At 36.5% G+C, this 22551-nt stretch overlaps 1 protein-coding gene across 3 annotated transcripts in view; it reads right to left on the bottom strand.

Annotated features, from left to right (window-relative positions):
• Positions 1 to 202: 202 nt before the first annotated feature.
• LOC116177615 (hemicentin-2) overlaps positions 203 to 22551 on the bottom strand; it is a 155973-nt gene continuing 133624 nt past the window's right edge. For 2 of the 3 annotated variants that reach the window (XM_031496629.1, XM_031496641.1), the window contains 4 exons: positions 15262 to 15618; positions 14738 to 15046; positions 8510 to 8562; positions 203 to 915 (listed from right to left, as the gene is read on the bottom strand). In XM_031496629.1, coding sequence (XP_031352489.1) covers positions 904 to 915; positions 8510 to 8562; positions 14738 to 15046; positions 15262 to 15618 — 731 coding nt within the window. In that variant the 3' untranslated portion in view covers positions 203 to 903. The remainder of the gene's footprint in view (positions 916 to 8509; positions 8563 to 14737; positions 15047 to 15261; positions 15619 to 22551) is intronic. The other variant, XM_031496634.1, reaches the window with a different exon arrangement.

A 22551-nucleotide genomic window follows, 5' to 3' on the forward strand; every position in this document is an offset into this window, starting at 1 on the left:
TTTCAAGATGCTCATTTCCAATGTGTTACTCGCTGGAAGTTTGTGTTCAGGTCGAAACATTCCAGAAAGTTCCATAATAATAATAATAATAATGAATGTTGAATTTACACACTCACAGCTGCAGTGGTTAATATGTGCTCGTAATTTGCTAGATTATGGGGAGACGTTTCTTATATCTGCTTGCATGTTTTCATAAAATAAATTAAGACAATACTCAAATTCTTTTATTTCTATGAAATTTTACATAAGGCAAGCCTATCATTTTATGAAATATAAAAAATAATTTAGTAGGAGGTAGCGGCTTAAATTAAAATACTGATTGATGTGAGATTGGTTCATATGAACACCAACTTTGAACACACGTGTATTATTAAAATTTGCACGTGAATAAAACAGAATCAATACATCTGCGCCAGACAATTAAACGGAACTTAATGTGGTAAAATTACAGAAGTTACGTTTCGAAAACCTAACGCGCTTACAAGTACTACATATTGCATAAAATTACAGGAAATCTGCTAATAAGTTCGAAAGTAATTAAAATTATTTACAAAACCTTAAACCAGAAAACTACGTACAAACTTATAGGTTAAAACACAATTAATTGGGGATATCACAAAATCTAAACCCTAACAAATTAATGATTCCTAAAACTGGTAATAAAAATAACTTGCCAACCTATGGATAGTATTAGAAAAAGGATTTAGAAGACGTATACATAAAATATTCTCAGTTCTCCATATGGTTCGCGTTGGAATGACTAGTAAAATATTGAATTGAGACCTATGCTGAGTTTTTCTGAAGATCCCTTCGACTTTTTCTTGCTTCTTATTTTCCACGTCAGCAAAATCATCTGTTAATATTCGGAACTTTGTTGTACACAAAAAGCGGTGGGTGTAAGGATTAGGTCTGGACCTGGAACACAAAATTCATGTTTTAAACATTGTAAGGATGTATGTGATTTAAAGGCCGTTTTGATGGCGTGTAATACAAAATTAATTTAAGAAGGAATTCCTATTGAAAATCTCTGCTAGTAAATCTGCGGTACGGGATTATTTGAAGTAAAATGCCGGAGCTCTTTTAAATTGTTAATTAACTAAACAAACAGACGCCTTTTTAGTGAACGATAATTTCGAGAGAAATTGTTATCAAAGGGGAACGTTAATACCTTTCGTTCAAAAACAATTTAGAAAATCAGTTTCACGGAACCCATTAACGCTCCTGCTTTCAGACATCTTTACTTAACAAAGGCGGGAAAAAACGACGATAATGAAAATAAAAATTAGCACTAGCAACTTTTATATGAGCTTTTCTCACTAGGTATTTTGCTACTAAATCAAACGGTCTTTACGCATTTGCTGGTTGGCTCAAATGAAAGGACACGTTCATACCTTAATGGAACGAGGGTAAATCTTTCAGCCTTATCGAAGGAATCCAGCTGGCTTTTGCGGCTTTGTATCTGCTAATTCAGGATACGTAGCAGTTTAGTCGTCATTTACTCAAGAAATCCGATGTTTGTACATGTGGGCTTTTTCAGTCAATATGAAAAAGTACGTTTAATTACAGTTATAAAACTCGCCCTCTGCGAAGCACTTAATAAAAGTCGAAAAAATTGCGGATCTAAATTCTCCGAGATCACAAATCGCGGAACCTACCTTCGCCTCACATCTAAACAAACCATAATTCTTGGCGTGGCTACGTGCATCGAGATCCTTAGGGAAATGCGTGTAGTAGGTAGCCTTAGTCCTGGCGGATCGAAGCTACTTTCTCGCGGAATAAAATCCCTTCATTAAAAGAAGGTTAAGTAATAAAATCCCTTTTGTGCTTTTGTTTGGGAAGATTAATAGTTACTTGCTGTATTTTTCATTCAATTGAAAATTGTATGCAAGGTCAGTTTGGACACGAGTATAAATTAATTTAGGTTCATGTAATAAAGCACTAACGATTTCACAATGTCTCTTTTATTGTACCGGTTCAAATATTCATTTTCATGTTTAACACTTGTCATTTGTTTAGTAACACGCTATACGTACATTAATTACCTGTTGGTCACATTATCACGAGATACAGCATAAAAAGCGACGCCGATAGCTACAAAAGGTAGACAATGTTTATAATTGCCGCTCTTTTTTTACACGATAACAACAATCGCTTTTAATCGCGTGTTAATACAGAAATTCGGTGTGTTAATTACATCGGTCTTTGAAATTATATTATCTTGCTTTAATAACGGCTTTTATAAGAAATGTCTCAATTTTGAATTCAGTTGTATAAAAAATTATAGTTTATAAAATTATCATGTATCGCGTTTTGCGTAATAGCCGTAGATTATATGATAACACGTCGGTTATTTTCAAAATACAGGCCGAGTGAAACATGCAACACTCTACTTCGCATATATAACTGTGAAAAATAATGAAATAACCCGTTTCCATACTCCCTTCAAATTAGATCACGAACTCATATACAAGCTATCTGATCTAAATTAACTTAATGATATTAGACATTTTGCAGATTGTACGTTCTTGTAAAAATAAATTATTGCCGTTTCTACATCATTAAAAGCGACATTTATCGATGTGCATCGTTAGCAAATGATTTTTAGATACTCTCACCTGTGTCCCAATTTGGAAGCTTAATTACTAGCGGCACGGTTTCAAATTCTTTGATTAATTGTGGGTAAACATTTTACGTTTTCTGCCATGACAAATAATAAAGTAACATGCGAACATAACTTAGTGACTGATCGCTATCGAGGAATGTATAGGGATCTGACAAATCTATTTAGACTTTGTTTACTTTGCAATAACAAGCCGATGGGAAAACGTATATTGAATTAGTAGTAATACATTGCTTAACGTATTACATCTGAGGCTCTTTCGAACTACTTACAAATAATTCATAGTGATGGTTTCAAATTTACCTTCCTTTAAAGCCTATAGCTGTTATGGATTGTCAATAACTATTTCGCAGATAAATCCAAAGGTAATTAATTTAAAAGGAAAAAGGGGGCGTAATTTCTCACCTCATGTGCGTGTCTTTAGTTTGAATTGAAAATTAGGAGACTGCATAACTGCATTTAATTATCTTACATTTTAGTGACGTTAGTTTTTTGTATGGTACGAAAGTCTTTGGGGTAATTAACTTTTACAGCAGGTTTCCGCGATTGGAAGAAAGCAAGAGAAGAATTTAAAAACCAAAAATGAAAAGGGACTAACATAAAGAATGTATTAGTCACATCGTTTTTGAAAATTGTAACTGGAGAGGAAAAAGGTATTATGAGCAAGCTTAATTTCCATCGTGCGTCTGAAATTCAAATTAATAGTGTCGTTCTCAAACCTATTATCAAATTTGTGCTGAGGAAGGCCTTTAAGAGGGGATGATGGCAGTGATTCTTTAACGAGACCGCAACAGAAGGATGGAAAGTTGTGGGCTCTTTTGAGATTCAGAATCGATTCCGGTAATACAGATTTAAAAAATCACAACGTCTACAGTCAGAAAATGCAACGTATTTAGAGCCCCGAGACCCTGTAACGTTTCGTTGAATGTACTCTTGGTTTGTGTCACTAACTGAATGCGCTCTTAGTGTGTTAGGAGTAGTTAGTACTATTGGGATTGAGAAAATATTACTTTTGCTTTTGTCACTGAAAGGGCACGTTCTAATTTTTGCCAAAGATGATATATTGGAAAATTCCAGAGTCATCATCACGTTAAAATTGTTTAAATTATTATCTCGCCGCCTTTACGCGAATGGGGAGTGGATATATATCCTCTTAGGTAAAGATATTTTCATAGGATTCCTCTTTGTTGACAAGTTTATTTTTAGGTTATGCCATTTAAATGAATTATCTTTCTTTTACCTATATCGAGATCCCAAACCATTTATTAATGGGGTATTTAAGTGCCGTGTTCTGGATGGATCTAAATGCAAACACTTTCGAAGATTGCTACCTATCGGTTTGGATTCCGCTTAAGTAATTAGTAGATTCCTAGTTTTATTTATATTCTTTCCGCTCGTAGTGTATATTTAGTATTCTTGTCTTTACTTGATATTCTCACGCCATCTAGGTGTTTCGTTTGTAATCCACTACTTCTAGATGTAGGTTAATAACTGTAGTAGGCTTGTTATTATTTTAGTATAGATTTCTTGTTACCTATAGTTCTTTATTCCCGTGTTATAGATACTTTCCACATAGTTATTTGTCTCGCCGTCCGAGGCCGTGCAGAGGTTTCTTTAATTCGTCTCGGCGCATGCACTGCTTAATACAAAGACGTGATTCGATCATTACTTCTAGAATAAACACGCCTTTAGTTACTCGACATTTCTTTGTCAGCCTTTTTGGAATATTTATTGATTCTATATAAATTTAGTGAAGTTTTTCTCTTGTTATTTTGCACTTCGCTGACGTATTTGCGGACATATTTTACAAGTTTTAAAGCCGTTTTACGGTGCGTAACAAAACAATTACGATTTACAGGTGTGTAGGTAAAATGAGAAATTCAATTTAACGTGAAGCTTATATTTTCTAAAGCCATCGATTTCGGTTGAACGCCCATCATTAGGCCGTGCGTATTCTGATTTACTCTTCTCTTCATTATTATCTACCGGATTGTGCTTTCTACATCGATATTTGTGGAAACCGCCGAATTTAGGATTTTTTCAATATCACGCAAGGTAGATTCATTTGGGGAGGTCCGCCATTTTCAGGTCAAGAACGCTATAGATGAGTTTCTACATTACCGGCTCCTTCAATTCTACTAACATTGCCTGTGATCTACTTACACACGAACTTTTTGAAGTTACCGACGCTTTGTCCGAAGTGGATATCTACAATTTTCATGTTACTCGCAAGATTTTGTACGTGTTAGCTTGTTTACATCTTCAGTTAATTATAATGCATTGCTATTCAGTAGAGGTTAACCTCACTTCACCATACATGCCTTTCATCCTTCACAATTCAACAGATTTTCAAAATTATTCTTCAGATATAACGTCAACATTCTTTATTACATTCTCATGATTTGTTTAACTATCCTGACGTATCGCCTGATGATGGACGAGGCCGTCCGAAATCGATAGTGAACAACTTTTTCAATAAAAATTAGTGTAATACATTCGTCTACCATTAGCCACACACTAATTAAATGGAGCAATTCATCAACAATTAGTTACTTGTGTATCGTACAGTATTTTTCTTGTATTTAACGTCACGCTTATGCTTTCATACCGATTTCTCTTTTGTAAAGACAATTGTAAGTCGATCAAAATTTTACTTTTGTTAGTGTCAAAGTCATTCGAATTATTGATCCTTTCAGATATTGCTATTTCGCAATATTTTAGTTGCAGCGCAATTCACTACCCTTTTTACTTGTTTGTGTTGTTGAGCATGGCATTCACTCTGGATTTTCTCTTTCGAGCCATTGTTTAGTTACCCGTGATTACGATTTCCAAAAAGCCGGGATCTTCTTCAATGCGTTGTAGAAGGTCTTCGCCTCTGCTTTTGGTAGTCTGTCCTTACTTTCGGGACGAGTTTACCACAAATCATCAGCATCGCCAAATTTTCCGTGATAATGGTGTGCACGGTCATATTGTCAAAGCCGGTTAGATCTGTGATCACATCACGCACATCGACATCTTTGAACACCTGGTAAATCATTCCCAACGTTTCTGTACCCGATTTTTCTAGTCCACACAAAATTTATGAGAAGCGTTTCTTTAGTGCTCGATTGTTTGGGATGTCCTAAAAATAGTGACGGGAATTCAACTTATTAAGTAACTGTTGATCTGGTTTGTTTCATTTGAATTTGTATCTGTGTTGTCGCTTTTGTAATTTATTTAATTTAGATAAGGTGATAGAAGCAAGACACATCTCGTTGATTTGGCGTTATTTATAAAATGTTTCATCCGATCGTTGCGATAAGGAGTTTTAGCAGGTGAAAATTAATGAACGCATGTGTTTTATCGCTGTTTTATACGCTGATAACGAAGAGGCAGGGAGTTCGAAGAATTGCGCGTTTCACATTGATGAGGTGGGGAATTTGGCGAGTTATTTGAACATTTTTAAAAGTTTATTTGGTGGTGGAAGTGGTGTTTCTTTAAATACTGTAGACAACAAGGTAACGGGACTGCTGCGGTTACTAGTGTTCGCAACAGTTGAAGAGCGTGTACACTACATTACACTAAATCGAGCAGTCAGCCCTATTGTTGTGTGAGAAGTTTAATGCGTGTTGTCCGTTTACGAAAATAGACACCCTGTATAAGCAATGCACCACTTATTCGTCTTTAGATATAATGTCGCAGGGGCCACAGACAATAATTCGGATGCGAATGCGATAAGTTCTCTCTTTCTCCGAGACAAACTTGTTGAATTTATGTAGGATCTACATGACTTTTGCAAATAGTGCATACCAAAATTCAGTTTATAGAACTGCACCCACGCCCTTCTCAGTAAACCGAACTCGAGTAATTTTAAACTTGTTTAAAAGTATAAACTCCCTTAACGAACTGAATTATTAAATAAAAAAATCAAAAGGTCCCTCACAAATTGAATTAAGTTAATTAGCTACGTCGCCCTTATCTTTTACAAGTCCTCTCGTAATATTGTAAATAACTTCTACTGGAACTAGGTGGATACTTTCCTGTAAGATTACCAATTACTTTCTACTTGATCTGTTCTGTTTGCTTTGCTTTTTTACCGCTACTCGCTTTCCCTTAAGTTTGTTGTAATTAATTAAACGACAAAAAATGTTCATTCGAGTGGGGCTCCTTTCATTTTTAATACGGAGATCGATTGCGTACTTGTAAAAGTTTAACATGGTTAATTTCTCGTGTAAGTGTTCAGTAAGTGCGTGGTGAAATGCACATTTTAAATGATAAAACGCGTAATTATTATTTATTGTACCAAATGCAGAAATCTAAAAGCCAACGAAAATTATTAATCTATCAGACGTACAGTGTGTCCCCAAATTCGGCACTTTTAGGGGGTATGAGATACTTCCTGGTGATCCCATTTGAGAGGCTAAAATTTGAGATCACTCTTCTGTCAAGCTATAAAGTGGCTCGTCTGACGTTTTTTTGTTTAACGACATCTCGTTTCAAATCGTGAGAGTACTGGGGAAGTTGTAGTTTCTCTTTCTAGTGAAAGGTTTTCACTCATTAACAATTTGACATGGCGGACTAAGAGATCCTTGTTCTGGTCTTGACAAGCTAAGGAAATGAAATACTCCGTGATAGGGATAAAACATAAACAAGAATTGTGGTCACAATCGAGGATGATTTAATAAATGATCTCCAAAATATTACAAATAGGACACTGTAATATACAGATTAAAATCAAAACAGGCTTCCGTAGAAAACGGAGCTATAATTGTTAAAGATATCAATTAAATGCAGTAATTACAATTCGATTGTATGGAATATAATTACATGTAATCAAGGAGTCGTCAAAAATCAAAAAAAAAACTTTGAACTCGTAACGGCCGTCTGAATTCAGAAAGGCGCTTTCGGCCTTTTCTGTAACAGATAACAACACAAACAAACAAATAAGGGGAGGTAGTGAATCACCAACAGTGGTTCCATGACGATTGACATTGTTGAATTGGCCGCTCGGATACAAACTTTAATTTTAACGAAGACACAACTTTCAAATTGAAAAATCACCTCCTCTTCTATAACTTGAAACTAATTGCGTAAACACTAATTTTGGACAGCAATCGGAAACTATTCCTGTATCATTTCTTTCTAATTTAACTGACAATCGTTTTCGAAACACCGGCTGACTACCGGAAAAATGAGTATTTGAATTTACACGCAACGGACTGTTACGTACGCCGAGTCAAATGAACCGAGACCGCCTCGTTAGATCGGCGTGCCATCCTTTTTAAGTAATGACCATTTCCATTACAATTTTCATATTTGGTAACGAAATGCGAGCTCTTATTTACATCACACTTCCTTATCTACAACTTTGCACATGTACCATCGTTTATCTAAATCAATTAAATTTTACTTTGATAAAGACCCCTTATCAAACATCTGCTAAATAATTCTCAAATACGCAATAATTCCTTTACCCACGTTTCTTAACTTCTACGTCTTAAATACACAAACAAATAAAACCAATTATGTAACCTTCCACAGGTTCATTTGATTTATTTGAGTTCATTCGCATAATGTTTCTTTTCTCAATTCGATGTTCGGACTGCTGTATGAGAAACTAATCTCTCTATTTCGGAACATATCCTACCTTGCATCTTCAGAGATGAATATCTCCAGGTAAAGAGAGCAATTGTGTTTTTATAGCATAAAACCTTATTCAATCACGACGTACTTATGCAAGTGCACCAGCAGCTCGAAATACAGCAGCAAGCCACTTTCACTGAAGCAGTTAACTTTGAACCTCTAATCACACTTCAAACTGGGAATTAGTGCCGAAAAAAACGTGTTAGTAATGGAGCAAATAATAGCTATCTAATCTGGGCAGATACACTCCGCAGCATTTCAACTCACTTGATATTTAATCGAACCAGCTCGAGGAATTTGATGAAAACGAAATGGGAGTCCTTAAAATAAAATAGACAATTTAGTTTTAATTGTAGATACATGATTGGAAGAACACTTCGTTATAATTCCACTATGCAGTGCATTCCAGCTCATACGCGTACACTTCGACGAAAAAAATATTTAACACGCATAAATCTACACCTAGATATGGTATATTTTACTTCCGGTTTTACTGTACAATACAAAGTTAGGTACCTCTATATTTAATTAAAAAGTAACATAATAGTGATGTATCTATACGTGTCTGTTTGCTTTGAAAATGACACTGTACTGCGGTTTCATTTTCACTGCCGCAAGTTGGCTTGTGTGGGTTTGCTAAAATTGTACCAAATAAGAGATCGTCGGTTCTGATAAAATATTCCAATAACAGGTATAGATACAAAGTGAACATAATGTACTCGTTTAATTAATTTCGCTTGTAATTAAAGTAAGGAAAATTCGAATGGTTACCTACACTAATTGTCGTATTTTCACTTTGCGGTTATATCCTATTTGATTATAGAAATTTCCTATGCCTATGCTTATAATAAGTATTTTTACGAAAATCCGTGTATTGTGCACCCCTTGATTCCATTTCACATACAATATTTTAGAAACGAAGTAAACAGCGGGTTGACTAATTAAATCAATACGTTGTAGAAAAACTGCAGTGATAATAAATTAATAATACAGCTTTGTGTGAGCTTCTATTCTTTATTTGTGGATTACACACGTGCGCGTATAACAATAAATATCGATCTCCAATTGGCCTGTTATTTGCTGTTTGCCATACTGCATATTGTTACAATTTTTTCGACAAACATAGATTAAATTAAATTCCAGCGGCGATTTTGTGCAATATCCCATCCAATAATTTGACTAAATAAAAAAAACATAGCTACACGAGTTTTATTAAATGCTTTAATGTTGATTTAAAACAGAAATAATATAATATTTTAGACAACAGTGGATCAGTAGCGAAATGTAGTATGAAAAAAAATGGTTGAGAATTTATTTAATTTATTCTTGTTGCTCTTCATATTTATGGAAGTTTTTAGATTGAACCTACAGGCCGTTGACATAAATAATTGCCCATAGCTTCCATGAGCTGTATCTATAATCTTACTAATATACATGGTGCCGCATCTTAAACGAATCCACTGGTAAACGGAAGCTAATGTGATTCTTCAGTTATTAAGGTTGTTTAAGATGCACCAACCTGTATATTAATTTCAGTACTAATATAGTTAGAAATTAGAAAATCAAAAATAGAAATCCTTGTCAAGTTAAAGCGAAGTGAGCAAGAATACATTTTTTGTGGAGCACATTGTGATTAAAGGAAATTTGTACATATGAAAGACCACATGTATTTTTATCATGAGATTATATTCAAGTTAAAAGGCGCACAAGTGGAATTAAATTGCGGGAGGAAAGTGAGTTAAGTCGCTTTGAGCGCTCGCAGCACTGAAATTACATGTTAATGGTAGCGGTGCATAATTAAATTATGCACCATAATTATGATAATTGTCAAGAAGCGGACGAATTTTTTTGAGGACCAAGTTTATAACGGAAAGATTTCTGAACAACCCGAATGTGCTTACCGCTAATAAAGTACCACTTTAACCGTAATGGTGACTTACAACGTAATTAAAGTGGTAGTAACAGTACGTGGAAAATAATTCTAATTTGCGTTGTATATGCAAAACCACAGTGAAATTGTACGGCAAACCCGTATGCAAGGCATCGATAGCAGTACCCGCATACAGAATACGCGAGAGATTCAGCGAATTTCAAGGACGTTAGGTACTGATTTGTATTTTAATCTAAGACCGTGTCATTTATGACAGATGGCCACTTGCTTTCATAATAGCTTTAGTGTTATTAAGACTTCATAAAACCACGCAAATGAATTGTAGTAGTGGAGCCCAATAGGGGATTTTGGGATGTACTTACCTTGCACCCTGCCGAGTACCTCCACCACATATAACCCTTAATATAGGATCGTGGATCTAGGGCAGGTGATCGGAATAGTAAAAAAAATCAATCGTTAGAAATACTCGTGCGCGTCAGATTAAAGTAAGGTGGGTTGACTAGGTGTTGAAAAGTGTACATTTCAATGATGTAAGGGAGTGGACACGTTACCTTGACATTCTCGAGCGTGTTGGAATTTTTTTTATTATTCAAGAATAACAGGAGAAATATAATCTGCCGATTTCCACACTATAAAGTAAAACAAATCGTCAATAAAGTTCAGTGCGTTCAGTTGAAGCATGCCAGTTGATTGAGATCATAGGCCGTCGTGTCATAAACTATACGTACAACGCTGTATCTTGTTTGTTAATAGTATTTGTGTTTTAAGGTGGGAATAGACTGGCAAGTTTTTTGGACGGCTTGCTGCTCTGCGTTTCTCTGCCATGCGTGTCCTAGCATTTTGGGCACTTTTGCACCTCTACCCTTTTCCTCACCCCGCATCGTCCGAGACCTATTCACACCCTCTCTATTTGGTCAAATACTAGGAGGGAAGTAAAGATATTTAGAGTAATCAGTCGCTGGTAATTTGTCTAATTTTAGGCCGCTCAAGGGAAAGTAAAAATAAAGAATAATGATAGCCAATAATTAAAACAAAATCTATATAGTTCAATAAAATAAAAAAAAATTAGCCACCACAAGAACAGGGTTTACTCGCTCTCGACGTTAAGACAAATATCCGAAGAAAGATAAAAGTCGACATAAAAGCTAAAATAAGGGTAATAATTTGGATACTATTACAATATAGAAACTAGTGATAGAGGTCCTTACGGACCTATCGGCGCCGTTTAATTAGCAAACGCCGTTTTATGTGGTTCACCGCGTATAAATTAAAAAGAAATTTTAAATTTTTTTTTATTTTTTTATTTATGTGGTTTACCGTTTGTCAATTTTTTTTTAATTTTTTATTTTATTTTTTTAATTTTTTTGCTTAATGGTTGTGAGAATATAGGTAAGGTTAATTAGATGAACCTACCATAAAAATTTCGATCAAATTACCCCACATCATTGCGCATGCGCTATACGACATTTGGAGGGGCCATTGACAATTTTTTTAAATTTGCGAAGAATGTTTTTGCGTTTTGGAAACATCACCTATGCAAAGTCATTATTTTTTAAATTTCGATTCAACTATTTAACAAATCCAGAACTGCCCATAATTGTACATAAGATTCTTTAACTTTGATAACACTTTTTGGTTTTGAGGAGACATACGCTCGGCTCCGGCGGGTTTGCCGCCTCGCCTTGCTTAGATTGGTAACGATCCATATAGCTTCACCGCGCACTGTTCATTTTACCGTACTTCTGCAAGAAATAGTCTAAGTTATGTTTTCCTTTCGTCAGATTTTAACACGTACTTTGAGGTTGGAACAAAGACAATTTATCAGTTTCAGTTTTGGTGCGGTAAGAAAATGCTATTGAGCAGACTGAATTAACTTTTTTTTTTAATTTGTGAGGAATATTTTTGTTTTTTGGAAACATCACATATACAAAGTTTTTTTTTTGAAAATTTCGATTCAACTACTTGAATCCAGATCTGCACATAATTGCACATAAGATTGTTTAATTTTGATAATACTTTTTGGTTTTTATGAGATATACGCTCGGCTCCGGCGGCGTTGCCGCCTCGCCTCGCTCTGATTTCAAACAGTCCATAGCTCGGCTTCGCCTCGCACTGTTCACCGTTCAACAAAAAAAAATTCTCAATTTCAGTTTTGGAGCGGTAAGAAAATAATATTGAGGAGACTGAATTTATAATTTTTTTGAATTTGTGAGGACCATTTTTCTTTTTTTGAAACATCGTCTATACAAAGTGACTTTTTTTAGAACATTTCTATTCAACTTGTTGAATCCAGATTTGCACATCAGATTTTTTAATTTTGATAACACTTTTTGGTTTTGATTAGACATATGTATGCTCGGTCGCCTCGCTCTGATTTGTAGCGGTCCATAGCTCGGCTTCGCCTCGCACTGTTCAACAAAGACAAAGACTGAATTGATAATTTTTGTGAATTTGAGAGGAATATTTTTGTTTTTTGGAAACATCTCCTATAAAGTGACTTTTTTTTGAAAATTTCTATTCAACTTGTTGTATCCAGATCTGCACATAAGATTTTTTAATTTTAATAACACTTTTTGGTTTTGATGAGACACTAGGCCAATAATTTGCCTCATAACAGCTTGTACACATATTTGTCCAGATAAGACTTCTTCTTTACGTCGAGTTTAAATTAAATGTTTCATTATTTATGCGTTCCTTGAATTTCATACACTTATTAAATACAATTACAACCTTGAAATTACATACACAAATTCACAATTTACAATACAAAAAAAAACGTTACAATGACCATTACACAAAATCCCGAAATTCTGTGTCAATTTGACAGTGTTCCTCAGGTCCTAAACAAATAAATTACAACATTGTACAGGATGTTCCGCCTGAAAATTTCAATGCTAAACCTAAATTACGCTTATAGCACGTAAATTTTACACTACAAGGTGGCTCGCTCTCATTATTGGCATTAAACCTAGATAAACAAGACCCCTGCAGTTTACACAACAGTATAATATGCCTTATACCTTTTCTTCTTTGCTGTTCGCAATGAAATAGGTCATCATCAGGCACTAAAGTTTCCCATTTTTTATACATGAATTTATAAATGAAAGGTACATACATTTTCTAAAACTGCGTACATTTCAGAAAAATAGCCCCGCGATGAATAGTATAGAAGCCGATACTCTAATTAGTGGACTTAAGACAATTTTTAGAAAAAATATTTAATATTTGAAAGACTACTTTTGGTCGTAAATTGTAGGAAAATTTATACTCTCCGTAAATGATACGTTACTTTTCGTGCAATAAATGGTGATATTTTCGAAAAATTGAAAAAGATTTTCGACCACCACTCAGCTAGCACAGGTCTTCAATTTGAAAACTTGGTTTAACACTATCCTCATACATCCTAACAATGTAGTAAGCTAAACTCTGGTATGTCTCTATGGGCATTTTTCATGAAATTTGCCTCCTCCCCATCATCGTATTAAAAATGACACTACCCCAACATATTCTACTTAACCACATCTGGAAACGGAATAAAAAGACACACTATCTCATCTGACCAGTACTCTTAGATGACAATTACGTGTACGTAGCAATGGATTTCTATAGAAACAAAGCTTAAACTTGAGAACCTTTGAAATGCACAGCTGATAGAATATTATTTGAAATTAATTCAGTGTATCTAGCTAATCAAGTGGATAAAAGCTCGCCATCGATTAACTAACTGGCCTTCGATTCAACCCCCTATCCGATAATTAGTTAATTAAACCAATGCATAATTCATAAGAAATTTACATTAGTAATTACGTGAAGTGACCACGGGATCGAGAATGCAACACGAGAGCACAAGAATACCGCGGAATTAAAATAAATCATGTAGACAAAGTATCAGCAATTTAATGTATATTCATGAAAATATGCTTAAAGGCAAGTTGCTGAATCTTTTGTTTTCATGTAGGTAAGTACCGAACAAGCACGCGTGTTGCATTCCGTCGTTGTTACAAGAGGACTTTATCTGCATACTATAAAATTTTATAAACGCGCGCGCAATTCGTTTTAATTATAGCAACGATTGGACGTTTACATAAAATTTAAATCGGAGCACGCTACAAAGAAGGAAAACCCAAATTATTAAAAGCTATTTGTAAATGCAAATAAGGCAATTGAAATTGATACGGTGAAACGGTATAACGTAGTGAGGGTTTGAATGCTTATATAAGCATCGTTAATAGTTTAATAGAGCGGTGTTAGCCTCAGCTTGGGCCGCATTATATGCAAGAAACGTCTACAGTTCCTCGGAGTCTCCGCATTAAGGGTTGCTGATGCGCCAGCAGTTATGAACACGTGTGTCATCCGACCAGTGGCATTTAGTTCTCTGATTACCGTTGCGACTAACCTTACCGAGTGTAGAATACTAAAGCAAATCCGCCCCTCTCTCCCTGTGCCACCTTAATATATTTTAAATTAATCCCCCGTAGCAGAACTAACTTGTATTACTAAAACTTTCGAAACAAAGGCACCTTAACACTAATTCCATTGGTACTTTTTAAGTAAAGCAAAAATTTCATTAAACGTTAATGCAGTTCCTTAATAAAATTACTTACCCGTAGCTTGTCGGGAGTTTCTATCAATTTCTTGTAAGTATAAACTCGCTCTGTAGTGCGCGCTCCGTCTCTGGAAACCCTCGCTAAATCCCGCCTCGGAAAGTTCCATATCGTCTGGTGGTTTGTGTCTTGTCGTACTTTGTCCTGTTACAGCAGGCGGCCTTTTCCTGCATGCAAGAATTGTGGCGACAGAGATGATACCCACTATAAGAAGGGAAGCGATTGCGGTGAGCACTAATAGGATAAGAGTTAAACTTTGTGATGTCGGAGGCGATCCTTCTCCGGCAATTATGGGTATAACAGTAGATCCTAAAACACCACATTAAATATTTACTATACAAGGAATAATCATTTCATTAGCGGTTAGCAATGTTACTGCTGCAGATAGGGATAATGATTGGCAATTTTAAAGTAATGGGATTCGGCTAAAATTAACTCAACAGCTACTAGACATGCACAGCGCGAATTCTGTTATTGTTAGTGTCTCCTTTAATTAAATTAAGCTTATCCCGTGGGTAACCTACCGTTCTCTTGAACTGTATCTACGGGGACTTCCACTTTAACTTTGGACAGTACAACGGGAGGCGCGCTGCGACCTTTGGCATTCACCGCATACACTAAAAGTTGATATTCTCTATCCGGCTTTAAGCTATGCAACCGAAAAGTCGGATGTTCCCCTAATACTCGATATAGCGGTAGGGACCGTTCCCCCTGATCACTTAAGGTGGTAACACTTGGCGGTTGTGCAGGTATTGCGATGTCCGTAACTTCAAGAACGAAACTTTGCGGGAGCCCACCGTCGTTTCCAGCAACACATGTCACCTCAACTCCTCCGGTAGTCGAGTTGCGAAGCCTACAACCGTGCGGGGATTCGGGACTGCCTGAAAATAGAGAAAATGATAACATTTTGCAAATTATCCAAGATTTCTAATTCCAAACAAATTGGCTTCTTTGATAAATAATTTTATTTTCAGAAAGAATTTATTTAGATATGGATATAATTTTAAAGAATTTCGTTTAACATCATGTAATTTCGGGAGCGATCGGAAATCATACGTTTTGTAAAACGAAACGCGCTTATTATACAAGCATTTGCCACAAAAGGTGAGCCATTCGTCATCTACAAGCGTGTGAATTAATACTGAAAGCCCTAGTTCAATTATTTTCCGTAACAATATAAATACTGCTCTGTAAACAATGTCAGGTGGGACGTTGTATTTGGTTTTAAGATATTTGGAATCATTCGGGTGCCTAATTGTTAATTAATGTCATCAACAATTTTGCGACTCGAGCGTGTAGTCAAGGTCTTATTTGCTTATTTTCTTTATAACTGGTAAGAGTATTTCTTGGAATGGATAGATTAAGGAATTTTTGTACTTCAATTTTATTTGTGATAATACAAATGTAACAGTTTCGATATGATTTATTGAGCGTTGTGTTTATTTGAAAAAGATAAAGGAAATTATTTAGAGATAACGTGGCAATTTTAATCATGAAACAAAAAATTGTATTATTAAGTAGAAATGTTGAATTAAGTCCGAGGCCCAACTGCTGTTCGTCAAAGCAGTTTTTTTTCGTATAAAATTTTCGAGGTCGGAGTTCCGTTTACTTAGAAGAGGAGTTTGAACTTGCCCAGTTCGTGGCCGAGTACGTGCTAACGTTGTGAAGAAAATGTGTTATCAAGTTCAAGATTATTTGTTAAAGTGAAGGCCAGCGTGGTTGTTGTGCTTGCATTGAGTCAATTTTTCGGAGTGTTGGACGGCGATTTCAAGCTGTTGTTAGGTATTGCCTTAACGTAAGATTAAGCTTAGCATGAAAGTTCGCAGTCTAGTGTGTAGGTGGAAATTGAAACAGTGGGCGGTACTTATCTACTCACTGAGAAATTTAAGCGGCATGAGATAAACGATCTTTCCCCAAAACTCGCCATATCACACTCAAGAAGAAGTGGTGTTATCTGGTCATAGAATTGTAAATATCCAGAATTTTTTATCTTCTTTAAAATCACGATGGTACGATAGTAGATAATGGGTCAGCTATGACAGACATTAGTTCGTGACGCGCTTATGGTGAGGTGTCAGGTTAGGTTATAGACGAATATCCTTAAGGATGGAAGCATTATAAACTGGTTCTCGTCCCCAAGACGACGGGCTCCTACAGGCCTATCTGCCTGCTTGATTTCGCTGGGAAATTAGCCGAAAAGGTGCTAAAGAGCAGGATCAGCGCGGAGGTGGACGGGAAACTCTCTGACAGGCAGCACGGATTTAGGAAGGGGCGTCAACAACCGAGGCGGTGCACCAGATAGCCGAGAGGGTACAGACAGCAAACACAGGAACGTGGAGAACGAGGCGAGTGTATCGTAGCATCCCTTGGCGTGAAAAATGCCTTTAACACCGCACGGAGGAGCTCTATCCTAGAGGCGATGGCCGAACTCGGAGTCTCAGCTGGCCTAATAAACGTGACCAGGAGTTACCTCACCGACAGACAAGTGAAGGTGGATAAGTCGTCGGGGGTGAAGTGGCAGTTCAAAGATAGCGCGGGGGTGCCGCAGGGGTCCGTTCTAGAGCCACTGCTCTGGCTCATAACGTACGACGGCGTACTCCGAATTCATCACGAAGAAGGGGTCGAAGTGTTCGGTTTCGCGGACGACCTGACGGTTGTGGCGACCGGTAGAGACGTCGACGACACCGGGCGAAGGCTGATGTGGGCCATCCAACGCATCGTAATATGGATGAAACGAAGAGACCTATCATCGTTCCTCCCTTTGTATTTTTGACTATTGTCGACTTTTTTCATTTCAATTCCGTGCTAGTGCCTGAGAAGACGAAGGTGGCTATGATGACAGGCAAGCGGAGGATCGGCCAGGTCACATTGGATGTGCTTGGCCAAAGGATAATCGCGGAGACGAGCATCAAAATCTTAGGAGGAGACAAGTGTCTGCACTTCACGGAGCACGCACGCCTAGCATGCGAAAAAGCAATTCTATGCTACGAGACACAGAAACCTAATGCCAAACACGGGAGGAGCCGTACAGACGGACGATATTTTAGTGGTTGCTGCCTTGCCGCCTGGTCAGCTCTTGGTCATGGCAAGGACAGACAGATGGGACACTTCGAGACTGCGACAAGAGTGGCACGATAGATGGGGGCGCAGGCGGTCGTGGACTAGAAGGATCATCCCAGACCTATCCGACTGGGTGGACAGGAGGCACGGAGAAGTGGGATACCACCTCACGCAATTTCTCACGAGCCACGGAGAGAACGCTCTGTATCTACAAATGATCGGGAAACGTATGAAGGACCAATGCGCAGACTGCGGAGATAGAGACGCTGACACATCACGATACTTGCAATAATGCTTATTGATTGTAATGGAACTTTACTTAAAAAGCATTTTCGCACCACCCGCAGCCACGGGATTTTTAGAATCGAATTTGTAGACTTGAATACCGTGATCGACATCGAATTTTTTGATCATTTAATCATAATATCGACTTAAATCGATGTTTGTTGTTATTTGCGACATTTTCAATTAAGTACATGCGAAATTAGATCACCCACTAGTAGGCGGGGGACACTTTGTAACCCGAAGGCCTAAAGTGGAACTCCTCTCTTATCCAATTCCGTCGATCGTGGGCCTGGTAACGTTCGTGGTGTAAAAGAAAAAAGTCCACACCCAGATAGTTTATTCTTGCGTTTCCGCTATAAAGTTAACCGTAAGAGACCAACAAATTACATTTTGTAACACAAATAGATGTACTACATACCTATAAAGTTAACCGCACGCTAATTTTCGACAAAGAAACTTTATTAAATTTTAGATGCTAGATGGCTCAACATTAAAACGGAAATGAAAGTATCGCGCCACGCAATAGCCAGGCCAAGCGCAGTTATCAGAAGCCAGTTTTTTAACAAAGAAAAATTCCACATAAAAATTTGGACAAGGACGAAATTTTAATTATACAAGCGGAACCATCTAGCGGTTTAAAGTTTAAATACACCTTAAGGAAACTGTTTCGTTATATCTCGCCCACCCCTAAAAATTTCTGCAGAGTAACCGTAAAGAAAATAGGTTAATCTGCACAAATTAATGGCGTGCAACGGGCATTCTTGGAAAAACAATACATAAGTATAACAAGTAGATAGTTGGACGGGAATACATTTTGTGAGTTACAATCTGAGCGTGGAAATAAACTAATTATTTATCTAACGCAAAGGAAAAATGACATAAAATTATTACATTTTCAGGTAAGTGCACAAAAAAAATCATTGCAGCTCCTTTAGCTAAAAAACTATGTTTCAGATCTGGGGTAGTATTTTTTAGATGGGAAGCATGAAAAGTAGCCCTTTCTTTGTCACTTTCGATGCCTTGTAGTACGTAAGTATTATCAAAAATTTTCTTTTTTACTCTGTAGGGTCCTTCGAAGAGGAGTAAATAGTATATTAAGAAACAAGTGTATAACCAAGTCTTTAAAGCACGCGCAGCGAGTTTAATGTTTCGACGCGAAGCGGAGTGCCTTTAACGTTGCAAGTGCAAGTGCTCGTCTCGGCGGCATCACTAATGCAGGAAATGTCAAAGGTATTTAAATCTTCAGATTTGGAAGCATACCCTAAATTACGCGCGTTTGTGAAAGCTTCAACCAAAGGATAGGTACAAGCCAAAGAAATGTTCTGCATTTACAGAAAGCGACCTAAGAGGATTTTTTATTTCACGCAGGTGACAATTTCAAAAATCATACTTGAAGTATAATTACTTAGCAACTTTAAAGCACGTGTGTTTTAAAGGCCTTTTTTCGCACGCATTTGAGTGTTTAAAACGGAGATTGTGATTCAGGTATAATAAAATAGTTATTTATATAACAAGAGCGCGAAGTTCAATTTCGCGCATTGAGACTGAAGGTATTTTGACGAGGCGAAGCCGAGTTAAAATATCAGTCAAATGCGCGAAATAACTTCGCGCTAGCGTTATATACAATACAATTTTCTACAACTGAACCGATTGTTAATTTAAATTGCTGTTTAAGTTCAACTTTGTCCCGTGCGCGAAATACTTTTTTTCACTGTTGACGATTTCGCGCACGTTGTCAAGAGCAACCTTACTTATTAATTAACCGTTTAAAAATCTAGTACTTCGCGTTTCGAAATCCGTCAGAAAATGACAGGTTTTTTTGACAGTTGTAGAAAAAAGTGTTTTTTGCATATAATTTTGGAGATGATTACAGAGAACTTGATCTAAAAAGAAATATACGCACACGAGAAGAAGAATATCAATTACCAAGATTATACCAAGAAATATTACCTATTGATGCAAAAAAATTAAAAGGCCTTTTGGATTTGTGCAGCGCCAACTTGATACCAGCGATGTATCATGGATTTTACAACTCCCTTCGGCCTACAAGTAAGGATAGTCACAAAGAAGAAAGCTTTATTGACCACGAGGATGGCTCTGAATCAGAATAACTTTGTATTATTCTTTAATGTTAATTATTGATTTTTATCTAATTATCCAAAAATAGAAAATGTTTCAGTTTTATAAGCTGTATTATTATAATAAGTTGTTTTTGAATAAAAATTTTGTTGACGAAGACTAGTAACTCATTCAAAATCCAAAAAAATCACGATCCTAGAATGTTTTCTTTGCAACATCAATTTACACCTAAAAATTCTTTGCTTTGTTAAAAAACGAAAAATTTAGCACTTATAATTAAATAATTAAGATATATCCATTATTTCTCAACTACTTCAATTGCAAATATCTCAAAATTTGAGTTACGACAGTCTTCTTTGCGAGGGTCGACATGTGTTCCCAGTGTAATAAGCTCCATAAGAACAAATTCTCAGTAACTAGTCGGGCCACAGTTCCTCGTCTAATAAGGCACTTAATCACCACAAAAATGAGGTCGTTGACTTTTGGTAACCTTGAAATTGAAATATGGCAACAGAATGTGGTCACTGACCTCTGATGACCCTGAAAACCCCTACTTTCCAAGCTCAGTCCAGTCGCGTGGCAGATGACCTTTGAACTTCACCTTGACCTACTTTCCGAAGTCACCACCAAGGTGGTAGCGACCATGAACGGTCCAGTTTCCACCTTATACAACTACTCACGATGAGTTTCAGTGTTCTATTTTGATGTTAATTTTTTCACTGAAAAGCGTAATGGTTTAGAAAGCGCATTTTTATGTTTAAATGCAGTCTATGTGGAAGCAATGATATTGTCAATACAGAATACTGGCAGCAGTCATTCATTTAATCCCATAACTAGGGGCGCTGTTATTAGCCCAATAGAAATTGGCATTGGACATTGTAACGCTACCGGAATTGGTTTGACATCTAATGACCAACAACTTTGAGAATTTTGTATTTTATTTTGTTTTGTTAGAATTAAGTTTTTTGTTTCGTTAGGATTATTTCCTGTTTCTTTTATTTTGACCGAAGTTGCGGTTTGTTTTTCGGTGGGATTATTTCCCGTTTCTTTTGGTTTGACTGGAGTTGATGTCGAAGTGTTTATTTCGGAGGGTACCATTTCAATTCCCCCTATCTGTAAGATGGCTAAACTATCTTCAAACTCCCTAATTTTTATGGCTAATGATTCCCGGATAGAAGAAAGTGTTTGAATTAATTTAACAATTACAGTCTCATTTTCATCTGTATACTCAATACGTTTAATCCTCCCCTCTATATGAATAATCTTTGTGTTAATTTTTTTGTAAGAACCCCCATGGATTGAATCGTCGAACTCAGATACTAATGAATTTAATGTTTCTAATGTTTCCCGTACTGCCTCAACATTTTCGTCAAACGTATATGGGTTGGGTGGATATTTATATGTTGGATCTAACCTTTCTGCTTTTAGGCTTTGTCGCAGCAACTTCCTTAAATTTTCCACAGTACCTGATGGTTCAACCCCTCTTATCCTGAGTTCGTACGCTAGTTCCCCTGCTGCTAACCTGTCTACCTCCATTATGCCTAAACTAATTTATTTAACTATCTACACTTATCCTATAATGAACCTAATCCTATCCTATCCCTAATTTTTATCCTAAAGTTCCCTAAATGTCTCTAAAACTAAACCTAATAGTATATTAAGTATGGAGAACGGTAAGGGATTTTTACCGTTCGAAGACAATTGTTTGAGAACGGTACCCCTTAACGTTCGACGTGCTTATAACATTTTTTGCGCGATCGAAATTAAAATTATCCAACCAATATAAATATGCACTAAGAAATTAACGAGCAGAATAAATCGAAATGATCGAAGTGGTATGGTGTACATCACTAGGTAACCAGTTTAAATGTCAAAATTGAAATTAATAATTTCATAAAAATGTGCATGTGTCTGATGTAGTTTACTAGCTTTGCACTTCCTTTATGACTTTATGAGCGTCTTTCTATAGGAAACAACAGCACAAATTGTACGTTTAATGTACCTAACAATAATTAAATATTAAATGTAATGTAAGACTGTTGATTTTTAAAAAGGCGTCGGTAAGTATTTTTGCTGTTCTGTTTTTAGATCGGTAAGTAATTTTGGCGTCGTCGTAATCATAGCAACTGGTAAATTCTACGTACTGTCATGAAAACACCCATGGTAAATAGTCAGAAATGACCGATCGCGCAAAAAATTAGAAAAATGCCTAAGTGAGTTGGATCGGCTTTTGGACGTTGGGCACCATTTTATTGTAACGCTACTGGAGCGTAACATAAAGGGTTGCCGACTGCTCGTATGGGCCGTAGGTTGATCCACTTACCTCACTCAGGTTTCCAATTTACCTGGGCGCCACGCAGTTACAGTTAAGTAGAAGTGCAAATAAAACT

Source organism: Photinus pyralis, unplaced genomic scaffold, assembly GCF_008802855.1.
Source record: "Photinus pyralis isolate 1611_PpyrPB1 unplaced genomic scaffold, Ppyr1.3 Ppyr1.4_LG1, whole genome shotgun sequence".
Classification (NCBI taxonomy): domain Eukaryota; kingdom Metazoa; phylum Arthropoda; class Insecta; order Coleoptera; family Lampyridae; genus Photinus; species Photinus pyralis.